The sequence below is a fragment of the Panthera tigris genome, chromosome F3, assembly GCF_018350195.1.
Source record: "Panthera tigris isolate Pti1 chromosome F3, P.tigris_Pti1_mat1.1, whole genome shotgun sequence".
NCBI lineage: Eukaryota > Metazoa > Chordata > Mammalia > Carnivora > Felidae > Panthera > Panthera tigris.
The window spans coordinates 14,569,779-14,588,884 of record NC_056678.1 but is presented as its reverse complement, the minus strand read 5'-3'; the positions used below and the strand labels follow the sequence as shown (position 1 = coordinate 14,588,884).

Here is a 19,106-nt window from a genome sequence, read left to right as displayed (position 1 = left end):
CTCCCACCCAAGAAACAGAAAAGAAAAACAAAAGAACCAATAATAAAGAAAATAAGTGAGGGGCACCTGGGTGGCTCAGCTGGTTGGGTGACCAACTTCAGCTCAGGTCATGATCTCACAGTTTGTGAGTTCGAGCCAGCATTGGGCTCTGTGCTGACAGCTCGGAGCCTGGAGCCTGCTTCAGATTCTGTGTCTCCCCTCTCTCTACCCCTACCCTGCTCACGTTCTGTGTCTCTCTGTATCTCAATAATAAAAATAAAACATTAAAAAAAATTTTTTTAAAAAGAAATGAACAAAGCCTCAGAGACCTGTGAAACACATAAAGCATGTTCACATACATTTCATGGGAGCCAGAGAGGAGAAGAAAAGAAAGAATAGTTGAAAAAATAATGCCTGAGAATGTCCCAAACTTGATGAAAAACATTAATCTACACATCTCAAAACCCCAACAAACTCCAAATAGGATAAAATCAAGGAGATCCACACCTACATATATCATAATCAAACTCTCAAAAACCAGGAGAAAATCTTGAAAGCAGCAAGAGAGAAAAGATCCATCATATTCAAGGGGGTCTTGAATGAGATTAACAGCTGATTTCTCATCAGAAAACCACAGAGGTCAGAAGGAAATGAGATGATGACATACTCAAAAAGTGGTGGGGGAGGGGGAAGACTATTAACTAAAAATTTTCCTTCAAAAATTAAGGATAAATTAAGACATTCTCAGATAAATAAAAACTGAGAATCCCACACTAGGAGGCTTGCCCTATAAGAAATACTAACTGGGAGCGCCTGGGTGGCTCAGTCGGTTAAGCATCCGACTTCAGCTCAGGTCATGATCTCACGGTTCGTGGGTTCGAGCCCTGCATTGGGCTCTGTGCTGACAGCTCATAGCCTGGAGCCTGTTTCAGATTCTGTGTCTCCCTCTCTCTCTGCCCCCCCCCCCACTTGTGCTCTGTCTCTCTCTGTCTCAAAAATAAAATAAACATTAACAAAAAAAAGAAATACTAACTGGAGTCTTTCAGGATGAAAAGAAAGGGCACTAGACAGTAACTCAAATCCACACAAATAAATAAAGAACACTGGTGAAAGTAGCTATGTAGGTAAAAGAAAATATAAATGTGTTATTATTGGTTTGTAACTCTTTTTTCTCCTTTCTGATTTAAAAGACAGCTGCATAAAGAAATAGTTATATGCCTGTGTTGATAGGTAGTGATTACAGCACATAACAAAGGGAGGAAATGGAGCTACATGGGAGGAAATTTTTGTGGACTGTTGAAATTAAGTTGTACTAGATATAAACTATATTGTTAGAAGTTAAGATGTTAATTATAATTCCATGGCAACCTGTAAAAAATAACTTTAAAAATATTAAAATAAATGACAAGGGAATTAAAATGGTATAGCAGGAAATATATTTTTAACAAAAAATTATTTCTCTACTCCTAATAAAGAAATAGACAAACAAAAGACATAATACATACAGAAACAAATAGCAAACTACAGATATAAATTCTGCCTTATCAGTAATTACATAACATGGAAATGGATTTAACACTCTGGTCAAAAGGCAAATATTGGAGAATGGGTTTTAAAAAATGATCCAACCACACACTGTCTACAAGAGACATATTTCATGTTCAAAAACACATATAGGTTGAAAGTAAATGATGGAAAAAGATATATCTGGAAAACAGTAACCAAAGGAGAGTTGGAATGGTTATACTAACATCAAACATAAATTTCGAGACAAAAATTGTTACTGGACACAAAAAAAGACATTTTGTAATGATCAAAAGGCCAATCCATCAAGAAGACATAACAAGTATAAATGCACCTAACAACAGCGTCCCAAAATACATAAAGCAAAAGCTGACACAATTGAAGGGAGAAATAGATAACTCATCAATAATAGTGGTAGACTTTAATGTCTCAATTTCAATACTAGAACAGCCAGACAGAATACCAGTATTTGAGTAGTACTATAAACCAAATAGACCTAACAAGTATCTACAGAACACTATACCCAACAAAGGCAGAATACACATTCTTCTCAAATGCACATAGAACAGTCTCTAGGACAGGTCACATGTTAAACCATAAAACAAGTCTCAAATTTTAAATGAATGAAATGTTACAAAGTAAGTTCTCTAAGCAAAATGAAATGAAATTATAAATCAATGACAGAAAGAAATTTTGGAATTTTACCAACATGTGGAAATTAAGCAACACATATCTAAACAACACATGTCACTGCTTTTTTACCAAAGTGGTAATTATAAGGAAAACTAGACCTCTGAGTCAGATATTTAAAAAATACTCACAGAATGACTAGAAAGGCACAGAAAGTAAATGGAAGTCTCTATTTGTCAATCCCAATACAACATAGCCCTATTCACCACATTCTAAGGCCTTTCCAGCTTCTTCCCTTCTCTATTAATTCTTCTACCACTGATGAAAACATAGAATTTGAACTCTATTGGTTTGGGAAAGAATTAACCCTCTTCCTTTGGAGCTTCAATGATGTCCAGGACCAGTCAAAGCCACAGGTTAGCAACACACCAAAATGGATCTCTGAGGGAGACATGATCATCATGCAAACCCTTTGGATAGTTCTCAGGGTTCCTGAGTGTAACAGTGTTACAGAATTTAAAGAGGGATGTGAAAGCAAATTATAAGCCTTGAGGCTAGCAAGGAACTTTTAGTAATTAACCCAAGAATCATACTTATTAAGAGTCTTCAGGCAATGGATTAATCTGTCCTTCTTAGCAATCACCATGAAGGAATCAGTCAGACAAGTAAATGGCACACAGTAGCACTGAATGTTTTCTCTTTTCTGAAAAATTATTAATTACTTGCAAAATTATCTTCCAATTATCTGCAAAACTTACAAAAATCTGTCCTCAGAACTACCACATATAGAATATGAAAAACTGGTATAAGGAAGGTCTGTCTTTGACAAAGCAGGATTTCTACTGATCCATAAGAAATGACGCTCATTTTGGTAAGTCCATGAACATTCAGATGGCAATTTCTAAGTAGCACCTAATAACAATAGGCTTATAAAATAAGCCAGGCCTAAATTAGCAAAAAATTTCAAATTTAACCTTCTGGATACAGATTTGTAGCATACTATTACAAATCCATGACTAAAACTCGATGTTGTATTTCACTTATGCTGTAACAACATGTTGTTAATACTCTCAGTGAGATTGTAAAGACTGATTTCTTTCTGGTAAACTGATGATTCCCTCCACCAATATTAATTGCTCCTACCTAATGTTATGCCATCACATGAGAGTTATTGCTTTGGGTCATATATGAATTTTCTTTTGAGGAGGCTGAGGAGTGAGATATAGTCACTGCCATTAATAATCCCTTCTACACAGGGGAGCCTGGGTGGCTCAGTCCATTAAGCGTCTGACTCTTGCTTTCAGGTCAGGTCATGAGGTTGAGTCCAGTGTTGGGGGCAGCTGTCAGCACAGAGCCTACTTGGGATTCTCTCTCTCTCTGCTCCTCCCCCCGATCGCATGCATGCTCTATCAAAATAAATAAACATTAAAAAAAAATAATAATCCCTTCAATACAAAAGGAGTTAAATAGAACATGAATATGTTAAATGAATCTCAAGAATTGAGGACACTTTACAGGACATATTAGTTGGCCAATTTTCTTTTAGTTTATACTTCTCATAAAATTCAGAATTTGTAAAAACAAAAGATTCTCCATTGGCTGTTCTACTATATTTGAAGTTGTGAGGATGTAAGGCAGAGGCAACTGCAAGCATCTTGCCGCCTGTGAGGAGAATAGATCTGAGAAAAGAACCACCTCCAAGGAGACAAAACCAAAGACTGACAAAACTAGAATCAGAGATTGGGGGATATCATTTGTACTCTCCATGAAGTTTCATCTCAACTTCGAGGGGACTTTTTAGGAATGCGATTGTGCTGCACTTGCTAGAATCCACCGATAGAATTGCTACCTCTGCTCCCATAAGATATCGATGGCTTTGTCTCCTGTGAGACAAGAAGGTTGCTGAGACAGGGCTGTTACAGCATCATTTTTATAACTAGACCCCAGCCCCACTCCTTAGTCTGGCTTTCCCGCGCCACTGATTTTGGAGAGCCCTGGTGATGGTCCCCATCTAGCCACCTGTAACCTCCACCTCCTTGGTTGCAAGCACCAATGTCAGAGATGCTGAAGGAAGCCACAAAGAAGTAAAACAATCACTAATGAAGATTGTGGAAAGGTTTAAAAACTAAATGCACCAAGGCCAGGGTGCGAGAGGAGCTAAAAATGGAAGAATTTGCTGAAAATGTCTATACGATGTTGTTAGACCTCCAGACCCTTTCCCCCATCTTGCATAACCACATAGTTACTCCTCCTTAACCTCAGCAGAATACTGAAGATTTACTTTCAGAAGAGGATAGAGGGACTGTGGACTGAGGAAGACCTTTAGGAATGCCATTATGAAAACGGAGGGATTCATTAGGAGTCTACATGCTAAACAGCGAGAACCACCCCATGTCACCATGACAACAATTCTTCCTCTTCCATCTGAGAACACTGGACATTAGGTTTACATCAGACCAGCTCAAGTGGAAATACTTGTAGCATCTAGTAGCAGCTGAGGAAGGCTCCCAACAAAATGGCCAGCCCAGTCACCCTATGATAATGCCCATTAGTCAATGAATCTCATGCAGACACATAAAGAATTTCTGTCAGCTTATTAGTGCTCTACTCTTGTATCTGAGCAAGCAGCAAAAGATCGCCAATCATTTGAAAAAAGGGTGTGATATCAAAGACAGTGACCAAGAAAAATGACCAGAAAAAAATGGACTCAGAGACATTGTAAATTACAAAAGGAAAGCTTCAAAAGACCTCTCATTAAAATCTTTAGAGAAGATAGTGTACTTGCAAAACCAAGAGGATGATGCTATTTTAAAAAATAAAAATAACATTCACAAAATGAGAAAATGCTGTTGGGACTTCTTTAAATGATATCAGAAACGAAAAATTAATTAGAGGAGCTGAAGATAAAGTTGAATAAATTTTGCAAATGGTAGAACATAGAGACAAAGAATAAAAGAGGAGTTTTTTTTTTTTAAATAAGGTTAATCCAGGAGTTCTAACATACTAATAATATGAATTCCAGATAAAGAGAACAGAGAAAGTAGGGGCAATTAGTTATCAAAAATAATTCCTAGAATTGGGGAACATGTATCTCCACACTGAATAGACAGATCATTGAGTGCCCTTCCATAATGACTTTAAACACACACACACACACACACACACACACACACACACACACACCACACACACACACAGAGCCCCATTTTGGGGTCTCTGAAGATAAACTATTGTTAGCTCCCAAAAAGAAAAAAATCAAAACATCAGCACAAATAAGATAAATCTCTGCTTTTACAATATGTGCTTATTTCAAATAATTGTAAGCTAAATAATATTTTACATGCATTAGGGACACCTGGGTGGCTCAGTCCATTAAGTGTCCGACTTCGACTCAGGTTGTGATCTCACGGTTTGTGAGTTCGAGCCCCACGTTGGGCTCTGTGCCATCAGTGCAGAGTCTGCTTCAGATCCTCTGTCCCCTCTCTCTATGCCCCTCCCTCCCTATCTCTCTCTCTCCCTCTCTCTCAAAAATAAAACTATTTTACATGCATTAAAAGGGTTTCCTATTTTAAAGAAACAAGACATACATGAAACAGAAAGAGTTTCACTGGGAGTATATTCAGGTAACTCTTTCAATAACTGAGGGGACTATCTGATTTCTGTACCAGCAGTTTATTTTATTTGCTTTTTAAAATAAGTAGTTCATAAGGATTAGAAATATCTGTTTTCTTAGATCTCACTTAATCTTACATTTATTTATATAGGTTTAGACTATATCCCCTAGTCATTTTTCTTTCAGCATCTTAAGTTAAAAAAATCTAACAATATTAATAATGGCTAATTAAATTATTAATGAAATTAAGTTATGAGAATTTGTGTTACCTTGAAATATACCCAAACTCTTGACATGTTAAACTAATTCTCTTCCATCCTAAAAGCCACACACTCACCTTGAGGATCAACTTCTTTAGCTAGCTTCAATGCATCTGAGTTTGCAAGATCGGTGTTGGCTGGAGTAACAGCCAAAATGAGACAGTTCTCCCGCGTGATGAACTGCATAATCATTTCTCTGATCTGATACTCAATATCTGGTGGCTGATCTCCCACGGGCACTTTAGTAATTCCAGGTAGGTCGATAAGTGTGAGATTTAGCACTGTGTGGGAAAAAAAGGAGTCTTACATATACCCTCAATGCTAAAAAATATCAATAATGAAAAATCACCAGTCTCTTTAGTAGAAGTAAAACAAGCTCAGCTTTATATACTGTGTGTTGAGTTAACTCCAACTCATGTGTGTAGAATAGAAAGCACAGAATACAAAATGGCTTTGTTAGTTTTCTTTATTTTTATGACATGATTGTCCTATGCCAAATAATTATCTTAACATAATTTGAAAGGCACTGATTTGCATATCTAAGAGAGAGCTGTCATATCTGTAACTAGTGTGTTATAATTCAAACACTGAACAATAAGTGCATACGCTGGCTGCCGGTCTTGTACAATTGCCTTCAAATAGTGTAAAAATTCTTAGGGTAAGATTTGTCCTTCCCTTCAAAAGCATTATGTATTATCTAGAGAGGGTTAGCCGCTCAGCCTACTGGACAGCTGTTAGTCATTTGTGGTCCCATGAGGTTACGGTGCAGGCTATGTGCCCAGACTCATGGAGTACCACCAGGAGGGCAGGAAACTACCCCTGAGTCAGTGACTCCAGCAGCAGCCTGGCTATCGTTCTCCGCACACGACAGGGGTGGCACCAGCATGAAAATCTGCCCCACTGAAAATTTAGTCAGGATAGAGGTTATTCCATATCATACACCATGAACTGGTTATCTAATTTATAAGTTTCTTCTGATAGTCTGGAAAAAAATCAGAGTTGATGCCTCAGGAAGAGAATAAATAGAAATATATAGCACTATAAGAAAATCCAATAGGAGAAGACTCAACTACAGTACCATCCATGTACCTCTAAGATTCTTGCTAAAACTGAAGATATTAAAAAATAGAAGTTTTCACGCATACCTCTTACAAAGTCTAAGAGTTTAAAATAAAGAAAAAATTTTAAGTGACTTACTCAATTCTGATCTTTTTAAAAGTCATCTCCTGCTTTCCCATAAATCTGTGAGCTCTTTGAATCATACCATTTATGGCAGTATCCAAACACTATCCTAGAAACCCGGTATTTTTTGAGAGAACAAACCATCTTCTGCACAAATAATGTATGTCAATTAATGCAAAGATTTTTGAGGAAAAAAATTTAGAATTTTGTTATTTTACTTACCATGTGGAGAATAGACTCGTAAATTAATGGGTATGGAGGAAATGCCTTTATTCATTCCAGTCACTCGATCTGTTTCTGCTTCAATCTCATGGCGAACTTCATCAAAATCTGTAAATTTTTTTCCTTTGCAATGTAGAAATTCAGCATACTCTACAAAAGACAAATTAGCACAACTTAAAATCTATGCATTCTTGCAATAATTATAAGGAAACAATGTTTCTTTAATTACAAGGCAAAGTATCCAATATTGTCTCTGCAGCCATTAAAATGAGAGAATATAGCAGTTACTAAGAAACACAGCTAACACTTTAGAAATATCAAACATAGTACAAATGCTAAGAATGTTAAATTTGCTAATTTTCAGATAAGCAATTAAGCATGACTTAAAGAGAATGTTGGCCCTCCAAATGATAAAGCAAACAGCATCTGATTGTCAAAGAAATTAAGTCTAGGGTACATACAAAGCCTACCTAATCTTATTACTAATCTTATTAGCATGTCCTTTTTCATATCACCACTTTATTAAGAGGGAATGCTAAGTTATATAAAGATACCTGTAGAAGGCAAGATGGTTTAGAAACAAAATTTACTTAATTCTTTAAAGATAAATAATATATGGAATATCTTAGCTTTAAAATATACTATTCAAGATACCACACCAACTTGTGTAATTGAAAAGACAATTTCTCAAGAAAAATAGTTTTAGATCAAAGAAAATATTTACCTGCAATCTAAAAAACAATTAGTAGGAAGTAGGAAAAACTCTAAACTATACGTAATAACAGAAAATTGGGTTAAGTTTCAGTAACATCTTACTAACTGCTGTGCTATTGATTTCTATTCGTACCTCCAGATGTGTCAGGTATATGATAGCACAACTCAAAAAGGAAGCTGACACTATTAGACTTTTAAAAAAATTACCATTTGGGGGCACCTGGGTGGCTCATCTGGTTAAGCACCCGACTCTTGATTTGGGATTCTAGACTCACAGTCATGAGATGAAGCCCCTCCTGGTGCTCCGCACTGAACGTGGAGCTTGCTTGGGATTCTCTCTCTCTCTCTCTCTCTCTCTCTCTCCCTCTCTCTCTCTCTCTACCCCTCCCCCGCTCACACTGTCAGCACAGGCTCCACACTGTCAGTGCAGAGCCCAATGCAGGGTGCAAACTCACAAACCATGAGATCATGACCTGAGCCGAAATCAAGAGTCCATCATTTAACCAAATGAGCCACCCAAGTGCCCCCGGAAAACGTTTCTTAATGATGGTATGAAATCTGCTTTCTAATCGTATTTCCTTTGTCCAACTTTTGCCCCCTGGAGCTAGCTATTCAAAGTCTCCTCCCTGTAAAATGGCCAGGATTATTCTGAGCTCTAGCACCAGGAGTTCATCTTCTTCCTGAGCTTTTCTTACCACCTTCCAAAAATGCTTGTCTGATCATTGCTCAGGCCTCCTGATGTCAGACATGGGTTTCCCAGAGCCACCCCTGCTACTCAGGACTGGAAAGGTCATGGCTCCTGAATTGGACCAACTAGTTTAAGTTTTAATTTCCCAAAGAACTGTAATGGCCTAACGTTTCAAAAGTTAGAATGATAATCAGAGACTTTACTTCATTTCAGACTTTACTGTCAATGTAGGTGGACATGAATATTTTTCTTTCTTACTTTCTCCATATAGTATGTGTCACTTTTGAAAAAATGGCCAGCTAAGGCTTGAGTTCATTCCTCAATGGTTGAAGTATACACAGTAAAGGTTGAAGAGGCCTCAGAGTTCTGGCCTGTGGAGATTACTGCATCACTGGGCATGTTCTCTCACATGTTTGCCCTCACAGGTACCATTTTTATTAGCATATAAATTCCCAGAAAATTGAGCCTTTATTTCATTTATCTACTCAGGGGATTGGCCAGTATCATGTGAACATAAGAGGTTAGAGATAAGTAGAGGATAAAACAATAAGAAAAATAAAGAGGAACAGAGGATGTCAGATCTCAGAAAACAAAAATTAATATGTAAAAATGAGTCATAAATAATTTATAAGAAATGGAACTGTAATTTTTCAGTTCAACATATTTTGTGTTAAATGCACACTTGAGGACTTATAGCTATCATAATTATTACTATCATAAAATTAATAAGCTTCTGGATCAGGGACTATATTTTCAATTATGTTACTACCAAGAATTCAAGTGACACAAATGTAGATTTCTCTCGGTGCCACTAGAGGGCACCTACCTGCTTTCTCCATAGGAAACCAGTGCCCTTCCAGAAAGAAAGAGGCAAAATCAATGCAATTTTCAAATTATATTTAAATTCATTCTTGGACTCCTATAAAAATGCTTTTATTTTGAAATTTGGAGATTAGAATTGTGCAGGACACTCTCAAACCTTTGTGTCTTTTTAAGGATAGGGTCCCACAGAAAGATTTAGAGATGCTGGTATTCATTTATTTATTCAAGTAATATTTTGAGCTCTTACTACTCACCAGGCACTATTTTAGAAATTGCAGGAGGAAAAAAAATAAGTGTCTAACCTCACAAAGTTTAAATCTGCATGAGATGAAACAGTAAACAATGTGGGTGTGCCAGATGATAAGTCTTATGGAGAAAAGTGAAGAGTAAGGGAAACATCAAATGCTAGGGCAGGAGGATTGCTTCGTTATATGCTTTGGTTGAGGAAAGTTTCTCTGATATGACAAAGTGATATCTGAGCAAAAACTGAAGAAAAGAAGGGAGCAAGCAATGTTTTATATAGGAACATCCCAGCAGAATACGTGAAGTTGGAAGCATCTGGGAACAAGAGCAAGTTCAACATGCCTGGATCACAGAGCATATGGGAGAGAGAGAAAGGAGATGAGGTCAGAGCTGTGGTACAGACCTGGTTTGTGTGAAGCCCGTGAGACTTTAAATTTTACTCTGATTGAATAGTAGACCACTTGAAGGGCTTGGGGTAGAGGAGAGACCTGATGTGACCTTGGTTGGTTGGTTGGTTGGCTGGTTTTATTTCATATTAGAGAGAGAAAGCATGCACGTGTGAGTGGGGAAGGGGGCAGAGGGAATCCCAAGCAGGTTGTGCACTCATCAGGGAGCCTAATGCAGGGCTCAACCCCACAACGCTGGGATTATGACCTGAGCCGAAATCAAGAGTTGGACACTCAACTGACTGAGCCACCCAGGTGCCCCATGACCTAGGTTTTAGGTCTGTGGCTACAGTGTTGAGAATAGACAATAAGGACTCAGATAGGAAGCTGGGATACTACTGGGATAATGGAGGTGAGAGATGATGGAGCTTGGACTAGGGAAGCAGCAGTGGGAGGAGTGAGAAGTGGCTAAATTCTAGTGTCCTTTGAAGGAAAAACAATAGGATTTGCTGATGAATTAAAGGTGGGGTATAGGCAAAAGAGAGAAATCAAGAACAACTTCAAGGAGTTTGACCTCAGCAATGGGAAGAATTTTGAAATAGAAAAGACTGAAAGGAAGAGGATAGGGAGATGGGGGCTGGGAATCAGGAGTTTGGCTGGGGACCTATTAAGCTTGCATTGCCCACTATACACCACCCAAGTGGAGAAACAGAACTGCTGCTAATGGTTGAGGATTACACCGCTGTAAGAGATACCACTCACATTTGCAGTCATGTGTTAAGTGTTTATTTATTCTGAAAATTTTCCAGAAGATGGCAGTCAAGTGCTTGAGGAAAAGAGCAGCTTTTTCTAATTAGCACAAAAATGCCTTTGGGGCCAGACACATTAGTCTTTCATCTAGGGAGGAGTCCAAAGCTAGAAATATATATTTGGAATTCATTAAAGTCAGACAAGAGATGAGATCACTAAGCGAGAGTTAGATGGAGAAGGGGCCAGAGCACTAGGCCCTGAGTGTTCCAATGTTTAGAAGTCAGGAGATAAAGTGAGCAGGAGTGGTTAACAAGATAGGAGGGAAATTGAAAAAGAGGTGACCCAAAGCTAAGTAGAAAGGGTTTTTCATGAAGGTAAGAGACCTTCCACTCCATCAAATACTGCCAACATGTCAGGTAAGATGAGAACTAAGAATGGATCACAGAATTGAGCAACTTGAGAGTCCTTCAGGAGGTTGACAGGAGCTGTTACAGTGGAGTGGGGTGGCTGATAGCCTGACTGGAACAGATTTAAGAGAGAAGGGGAGGAGAAGAAGTAGAGACTGATTGTAGACAATTCTTTTCGTTTTTTGTTGTAAAGGAGAAGGAAGAAGTGAGGGGGCAACTAGAGAGGGATGTGAGGTCAAGGGAGGGTTTTATAAAGATGGGTAGACTAACATGTTCATAGATTGATGGCATTAATCCATACCATGGAAAAGTTGGCAATCCAGAACTGAGAAAAAACAAGTGCTGATGTGATATCTTAAGGAAGGGACAAAAGGAATTAGAAACAAATATGCCAATTCCTCCAAGGGAACAGAAAAGAAACAGAACAATGAGAGTTGACAAACAAGTAGAGGTGATGGTGGTGAAATTCATTAGGTGAGAGTAGGGACTTACCATATTTGTGTAAAATCCTTTTATGTCTTAAAAAAAACATTTCTGTATATATTCTTACTGGTTAAACTCTACAAACACTATTATTTCTACCACAAAATGTAACACACACACACACACACACACACACACACACACACACACAGTGATCCAAAATGAGTGACCTAAGAGTAACCATAACAGGGATGTCAACTGGGTCTAATCTATGTCCATCACTGGGATTCATACCTGCCCAGCATATCAGAAGAACCAGTGGGCAATACCCACAAAATCCTCTTTTCTATGGGTCCCCAGGAACCTCTTAGAAGGCAATTCATCCTACAGGATGGAATTCAGGCAAAACCTACTCTGAGCTGCCAGAAGGAAGCTACCTGCAATCCATCTCTACCCAGTTCTGGAGACTCCCAGGTCTATGTCCCCTTGCATCTAACAGTATAGTGATAGTCAGATCACACATCCTAATTCCTCATTAGAAAAATATGTTACAATTCATAGCTACAGGTTTATATTGCCAATAAGGTATGTCTTATTAGAAACAAGATAAGCCAGTCCTGTCATGGGATCCCTGCTCCCTACCAAGCGGACCATAAACAGGTGGATAGCAGAGGTGGCATGAATGTTTTTGAACAACTGACCATAGTTGCTATTGAGGAGGATTATCAGTCAGCTTGTATCATCACAGAATCCTAAATAAATCTTTATTAGCAATGTAGAATTTAAAAGATGACAGCTTTACTTCTCTGCTGTCCAAAAATACAATTGTAGATGAAAATCTTAAAAGGATTATCACATGAGTAATGCATCACTTACTATACTCACCTCTAAGAGAATGTTCACATGAGTTTGGGGATGAAGAAAATTCTAAACCTAAACCAAAATCTACAGAACAGGCTATACTAGCTGATCAACAGCTAGACTTTTTAAGAGCTAGTAAATGTGTGTCTCCTGAGACTTTTACACTATGGCAAACTAATATGTCGGAAGTCCTAACAATTTTATCTTATGGTTGAGATATATTCTTTTTCAGAGAAAGATACGGTGTCCAGTGGTACACCTTCTCTTGGCATGTTTTCAGTGTTCCTTTTATTCTAAATGCTTGGTAGTTGGGTACATGAAATGGTCTCTTCCTCAAACAATTCCAGACTTCAGCCCAACTTAGCCACAGGCTCATATAAAGGATGAAGTTTATGTGCATATTATCACTGAAACCCTGATAATGCATCCATGAAATTCTATGGTCTCAGTATAACCTGTATTGCTGAAATTCATAGTATGTTTTCATTTTGCAGAATAAGACTCCTAGTTTTAAAAATCATTCCTGTCTACCCAGTGTTAAAAATAGCAAACATTTAACTAAAAGACAACTGACAGAATGGGAGAAGATATTTGCAAATGACATATCATAAAGGGTTAGTATCCAAAATCTATAAAGAACTTATCCAACTCAACACCCAAAAAACAAATAATCCACTGAAGAAATGGGCAAAAGACATGAATAGACACTTCTCCAAAGACATCCAGATGGCCAACCGACACATGAAAAAATGTTCAACATCACTCATCATCAGGGAAATACAAATCAAAACCACAAGGAGATACCACCTCACACCGGTCAGAATGGCTAATATTAACAAGTCAGGGAACAACAGATGTTAGTGAGGATGCGGAGAAAGAGGATCTCTTTTGCACTGCTGGTGGGAATGCAAACCGGTGCAGCCACTCTGGAAAACTGTATGGAGGTTCCTCAAAAAATTACACTACTAGGTATTTATCCAAGAGATAAATATGCTGTTTCAAAGGGCCACATGCACCCCAATGTTTATAGTAGCACTATCAACAATAGCCAAAGTATGGAAAGAATCCAAATGTTCACTGATGGATGAATGCATAAAGAAGATGTGGGGTGTGTGTGTGTGTGTGTGTGTGTGTGTGTGTGTATACACACATACATACACATACAATGGAGTATTACTCAGCAATCAAAAAGAATGAAATCTTTCCATTTGCAACTATGTGGATGGAACTAGAGGGTATTATGCTAAGCGAAATTAGTCAGTCAGAGAAAGACAAATATATGACTTCACTCATATGAGGACTTTAAGATACAAAACAGATGAACATAAGGGAAGGGAAACAAAAATAATATAAAAACAGGGAGGGGGACAAAACATAAGAGACTCTTAAATATGGAGAACAAACAGAGGGTTGCTGCAGGGGTTGTGGGAGGGGGGATGGGCTAAATGGGTTAGGGGCATTAAGGAATCTACTCCTGAAATCATTGTTGCACTATATGCTAACTTGGATGTAAATTTAAAAAATAAATTAAATAAAATTTTTTTAAAAAAGAAAAGAAAACAGCCAACATTTGAAGCAAAGGTTAAGATACATTTTTATATCAAAGAATGTGGGGAAAAAAGAAGAGTATTAAAAAATCAGAGCTATCACTCTTTTTTATTTTTATTTCCCTGTAAAACATTTTAGCACTGTCATTTCTAATGGTCATGAAAAACAAATTATGCTAGGTTAAACAACTGACAAGTTGTTTGGGGGAAGGATGAGATGGTTTATGCCGGGCAGCATTCCAATCATCTGTGAAAAGCACAGCATGACCATAACAATTTAAATATTTCCAATATGCCCCTTCCATGTGGAAAAACATGCATATGTTGCAATTAATCAAGGTTAAGTAAAAAAGAATAATTATGGAACACATGAACATAACCTCTTGTCAATCTTTATTCTAAGAACTGGTGTCCTCAATACTTTAACTGGGTCTTACTTCTGAAGGGTTTTAATAGCAATGTTTTGTGAGCACAGGGCTCCACTGAAAATAGAGTACATGGGTCGCATAAACAGGGAATAGTTTTCAATGTGACTAGCTGAATTCACTGGCTGTAAAGTATCTATGTAGGACTATATTTAAAAACATATTTCCTCAAGAAAAGAGGCTACATTTTACTCATCTGTGTTTCCCTAATGCCTACTTTATTTAGAGTAAAGAACATCTGTGGATTCCTTCCTTCTTCTTCAAAGCAGTCCACTTTGCATACCATTGGTCAGTATCAGTTTTGAAAAAAAAAATGCTTCCATTAACGCTTCAAGTCATTCCAAATTGAAGACAAGATCCTAAGAAATGTGGTTAAATAAGTAACAGGGTGAATTAGATATGAATTATATAGACCCAGATTTGAAGCAAAATTCAATTGTGTCCCTAAGGTAAACATGGAAAGTCTAGCAATCAGGAAAAAAAGGGAAATCTAAAATAAAACAACCTAAGAGAGTCCAGCAGTGGGTGAAAGGTGGAAGTCTCAGGAGAAGGGTTAAGAACAGGCACCTGGGTGGCTCAGTTGGTTAAGTGTCTGACTTTGGCTCAGGTCACGATCTCACAGTTCCATGAATTCAAGCACCACATCGTGCTCTCTACTGTCAACACAGAGCTCACTTCAGATCCTCTGTCCCCTTCTGTCTCTGCCCCTCCCCAGCTTGTTCTCTCTCTCTCTCTCTCTCTCTCTCTCTCTCTCTCTCTCTCTCTCTCTCTCTCTTCCTCTCTCTTCCTCTCCCTCTCCCTCTCCCTCTCTCTCAAAACTAAATATTAAAATAATAAGAAGAAGAAAAAGAGTTAACAACAACTCTGGGGTGGGATGGGAATAAATAGGGCCAAGATTTCATAGTAGAAAAAAAGGTGGGTGCCGAGCAGGTATCAGAGATGAGATGCAAATCTACCCTTTAGGATCAGGGTTCTGGTACTTCCAGAGGCAGAGGAGATCAAAAGAGAACTCCAGACCCAAGTGAGCCAGAGGATACCAGGTAGAAAACCAAGACGCAAACTCGAGACTTTTTCGTAGGATACAAAGCCAAAGCCACTTACACAGACCTCAGGGTGAAGACAAGTTAATATCAATGCTGCCTTGATATTTACAGCTCAATAATGGCTTTTACAGTTTTCTTGCCTAAGAGCAGAGCTGGTTCTGAAGCCTGGGTTAGGCTGAGCCTGCTAGTGAAAGTTAAGTGGCTCCAGATAACTGAATTAGTGCTGGCACATGAAACCAAAGCCAGCCAGCACTTGACAGAAGTCCCACCAGCAATAGGAATCTATACGACATATTCCACCACAAGTGTCCAAAATACTCAGAATCAGCAGCTGTAATAGCTAAATAGCCCAATTTAGTTCCATATTTTTTCAAAGGATCTCAAAGAGTAATACCAAAAATCAACTCTATTTCATCCTCATAGTTTCCATGTAAAACACACAAGAGATAAACTGTATTCCAAATACAGAAACCCAATAAGAAGCATGTGAAGCCCTTGGCCAAAAAATTGCAAAGTGATAATTATTCTAAGTGTCAGCAGCCTTTGACATGATTTTCCTCTTCTACCTCAAAACATCCTCTTTCATGGACTCCCATTATTCCAACTTTCCTGACTTTTCTCTTTCTTCACTAAATGCTCTTTTCCATGTTCTTTGCTCATTGTTCCTCCTCTTCTACATTTCCAAATATCAGGGACTGCCAGACTTCCTTCTAGACCTTCCATTCTTCGTTGTCATCTGTATCTTCTCTCATCTACTCGTACATATAAATTCAAACTCATCTCAAGCACTCATTTTCCCCCTGAACTTCTTGTATCTAATTCTAATTCTTAATTAGCATTTCCACTTGGATGTCTAATAGATATCTCAAAATTAGCATGTCCAAAACCAGACTGTAATTCCCCACTGAGTTCTCCTCCCGTCATCCATACCTGCTCCTCCTCACAGTCTTCCACATTTCAATTATTGATACTACCACTGAATCGGGTGCTCAAGTAAAAAACCAGAACTATTTTTGCATCCTTCTTTTCCTCGGCTCTCTCCCAAACATCTTCTCACCGCCTCCACTGTGGCCATCCTCCTACTAAGCTGGCACCACCTCTCACCTGGACTACCATAAAAGCAGCCAACACGTTTTTCTGACACCAGTCTTGCTCCAGTGAATCCCTTCTCCACCAATCAATTAGAGAGAGCGTTCTAAAACCCTGTGTCAGATGGTGTTTCTGCCCTTTTAAAACCTTTTGTTGGTTTCCTAGTGCAGTCAGAAATAGTCAAATTAATTACCCTGGGGTCCCAAGTCCTAGACAGTCTGGCCCCTGTCGACCTCCATACCTAACACTATCCCCACCTGCCACGCTCAAATCACTACAGCGGCAACAGCCTCCTTTCTGCTCAAGCACACCAAATCCATTCCCAGCTCAGGGCCTCTCTACGAACTGCTCCTCTTCTTGAGTGCCCTTCTGCCAGACCTCTGCATGTGTCGGGTCCTCCCTGTCATTTACTTCTCATTCAGAACATCACCTCTTTAGTGAGGCTTCCTTGACCAGGCAGGCAAAGAAAAGCAGCAGCTCAGTCACACTCTAGCACATCATCCAATTTGTTTTCTTAGTATACATAATAATGAACTGAAGTTTTTCTTGTTTTTTTGCTGCCTCTCTTTATCCACTGGAATATAAGCTCCATGAAAACAGGAACATTAGCTGCTAAACTCCCAAGTGCCTAAAACAGTGAATTGCATCTACTAGGCACTCAATACGTATTTGTTGAATTAATGAACAAATAAAGAGAATGAGTAAATAAGTGAATGAATCAACATATAAACACTGGAGGACATGAGGTTTGAGAATGCGGAGAAGAAAATGATTGTAAATAACTTATGACATATTGAGTTTGACATCTTTGAAATATTCAAGTAGAGTGTCAAGAAGTCAGCTGGAAACATGGGTTTGGAGTTTAGCCCAGGAGCTATAAATGTGAGAGTCACAGGTACATAAGTTGTACACATAAGAGATTGTCTAAGGGAGTATATGAAATGACACAGAAAGGATCCTTGGGCAGGTGCAAACTTTAGAGGCCAGGTAGAAGCTAATGCATCCAATGAAAGAGACAGAGTGGCCAGAGAGATAGACGGAAGACCAGAAGTATGTGGCATCATGGAAGCCAAAAGAATAAAGTATGGTTCAAGGAAAAGGAGCAACTGATAATGCTAAAAGCTGTTGAAAGGGCAAGGTAAGTACTGACAAATGGCTACAGAAATTTACAGAAATTGAGCATGTGTTATATAGTTTCCTGTACCCTTAAACAGTGTTCTGTAAGTCATTTGGGATATTTATTATTTCAATGATTTTTGCTATAGATTGCTTAGTTAAAAACTGTTTTACCTTTTTTATTTTACTGAGTTTCTAATTTTAATTCTAGTGAAGTTAACATACAGTGTAATATTGGTTTCAGTGTACTCTTTTATCTTTTTTATGATTCTTGTGTGTGTGTCTCTTCTCTTGCTATCAGGTCTGTCATTGTCACTTCTTACTGTTAGCAATGCTCTGCTTTTAAGAATATTCCCATTCTAACTTGTAGCTTTGTATTCTACTCTAGACTGAAAAGTCCAGTAACTCAGTATATATGGTCTGAGTCTAAAAAACAGAAAAGCCCACAACAAGGCCATGACCCTACAATGCATGAGCTTTAGATCACAAACTTTGTAGTACTACTTTTGACTACCAAAGGCTCTTTTTGCCTCCTTCCAATAATCAGCAAAGTTTAGAAATTGAAAATACAAAAAAGAGGTTTTCAAATAAATGTTATTACAATGATATTTAAGAATAATTGAATATAAAAATTCAGAAACAGCAAATGATGCAATGTCATTCCTTGTTTTAATAACACAAAAAATAAAGTGATCTGCCAAGTAAAAACCTGTAGAGTTATTAAAAAGTGAAATGACTAGACTTTATCATGAAAATTCAAATAACTGGATTTCAATGCAAAAAATACAATCCAAAGTCTAATTTACAAAATGAAAACATTATTTTCACATAAAATCTTATACACAAGGAATGAAGCTTATAAATGAGATTTTAGTAGTAATCACACCAGAATTACAAGTATATAAACATGTAACTAAAAAAATATTCTCCAAGAAAACATTTGAGCTATAATATACATTGCTGGATACATATTATAATATCTTAACTGCTTGACCAAAAAAACCTTTTCCATAAGTATACACTTCTATGCATAAGTTGTAAGCAACAGTATTCCATCTAAATATTTTGAAATATCTTAGCGTATTAAGTAAGCACTTTAAATGTCTTCATGAGGTCAGCTAGAACCACAGCCAACTTAACTTTTGCATATGGTAAAGGTATGAATAGTAGTTCACTTTTTAC

At 37.9% G+C, this 19,106-nt stretch overlaps 1 protein-coding gene across 19 annotated transcripts in view; it reads right to left on the bottom strand.

The window, feature by feature from the left end:
- Positions 1–19,106, bottom strand: part of DNM3 (dynamin 3) — a 565,070-nt gene that overhangs the window by 412,171 nt on the left and 133,793 nt on the right. For all 19 annotated transcript variants that reach the window (XR_006213789.1, XR_006213790.1, XM_042975642.1 and 16 more), the window contains exons 3-4: positions 7,411–7,560; positions 6,084–6,287 (exon numbers count right to left, since the gene is read on the bottom strand). Coding sequence is in view for 17 of the 19 variants with exons in the window: in XM_042975642.1 (XP_042831576.1) it covers positions 6,084–6,287; positions 7,411–7,560 (354 nt within the window). In the remaining 2 variants the exon portion in view is untranslated. The remainder of the gene's footprint in view (positions 1–6,083; positions 6,288–7,410; positions 7,561–19,106) is intronic.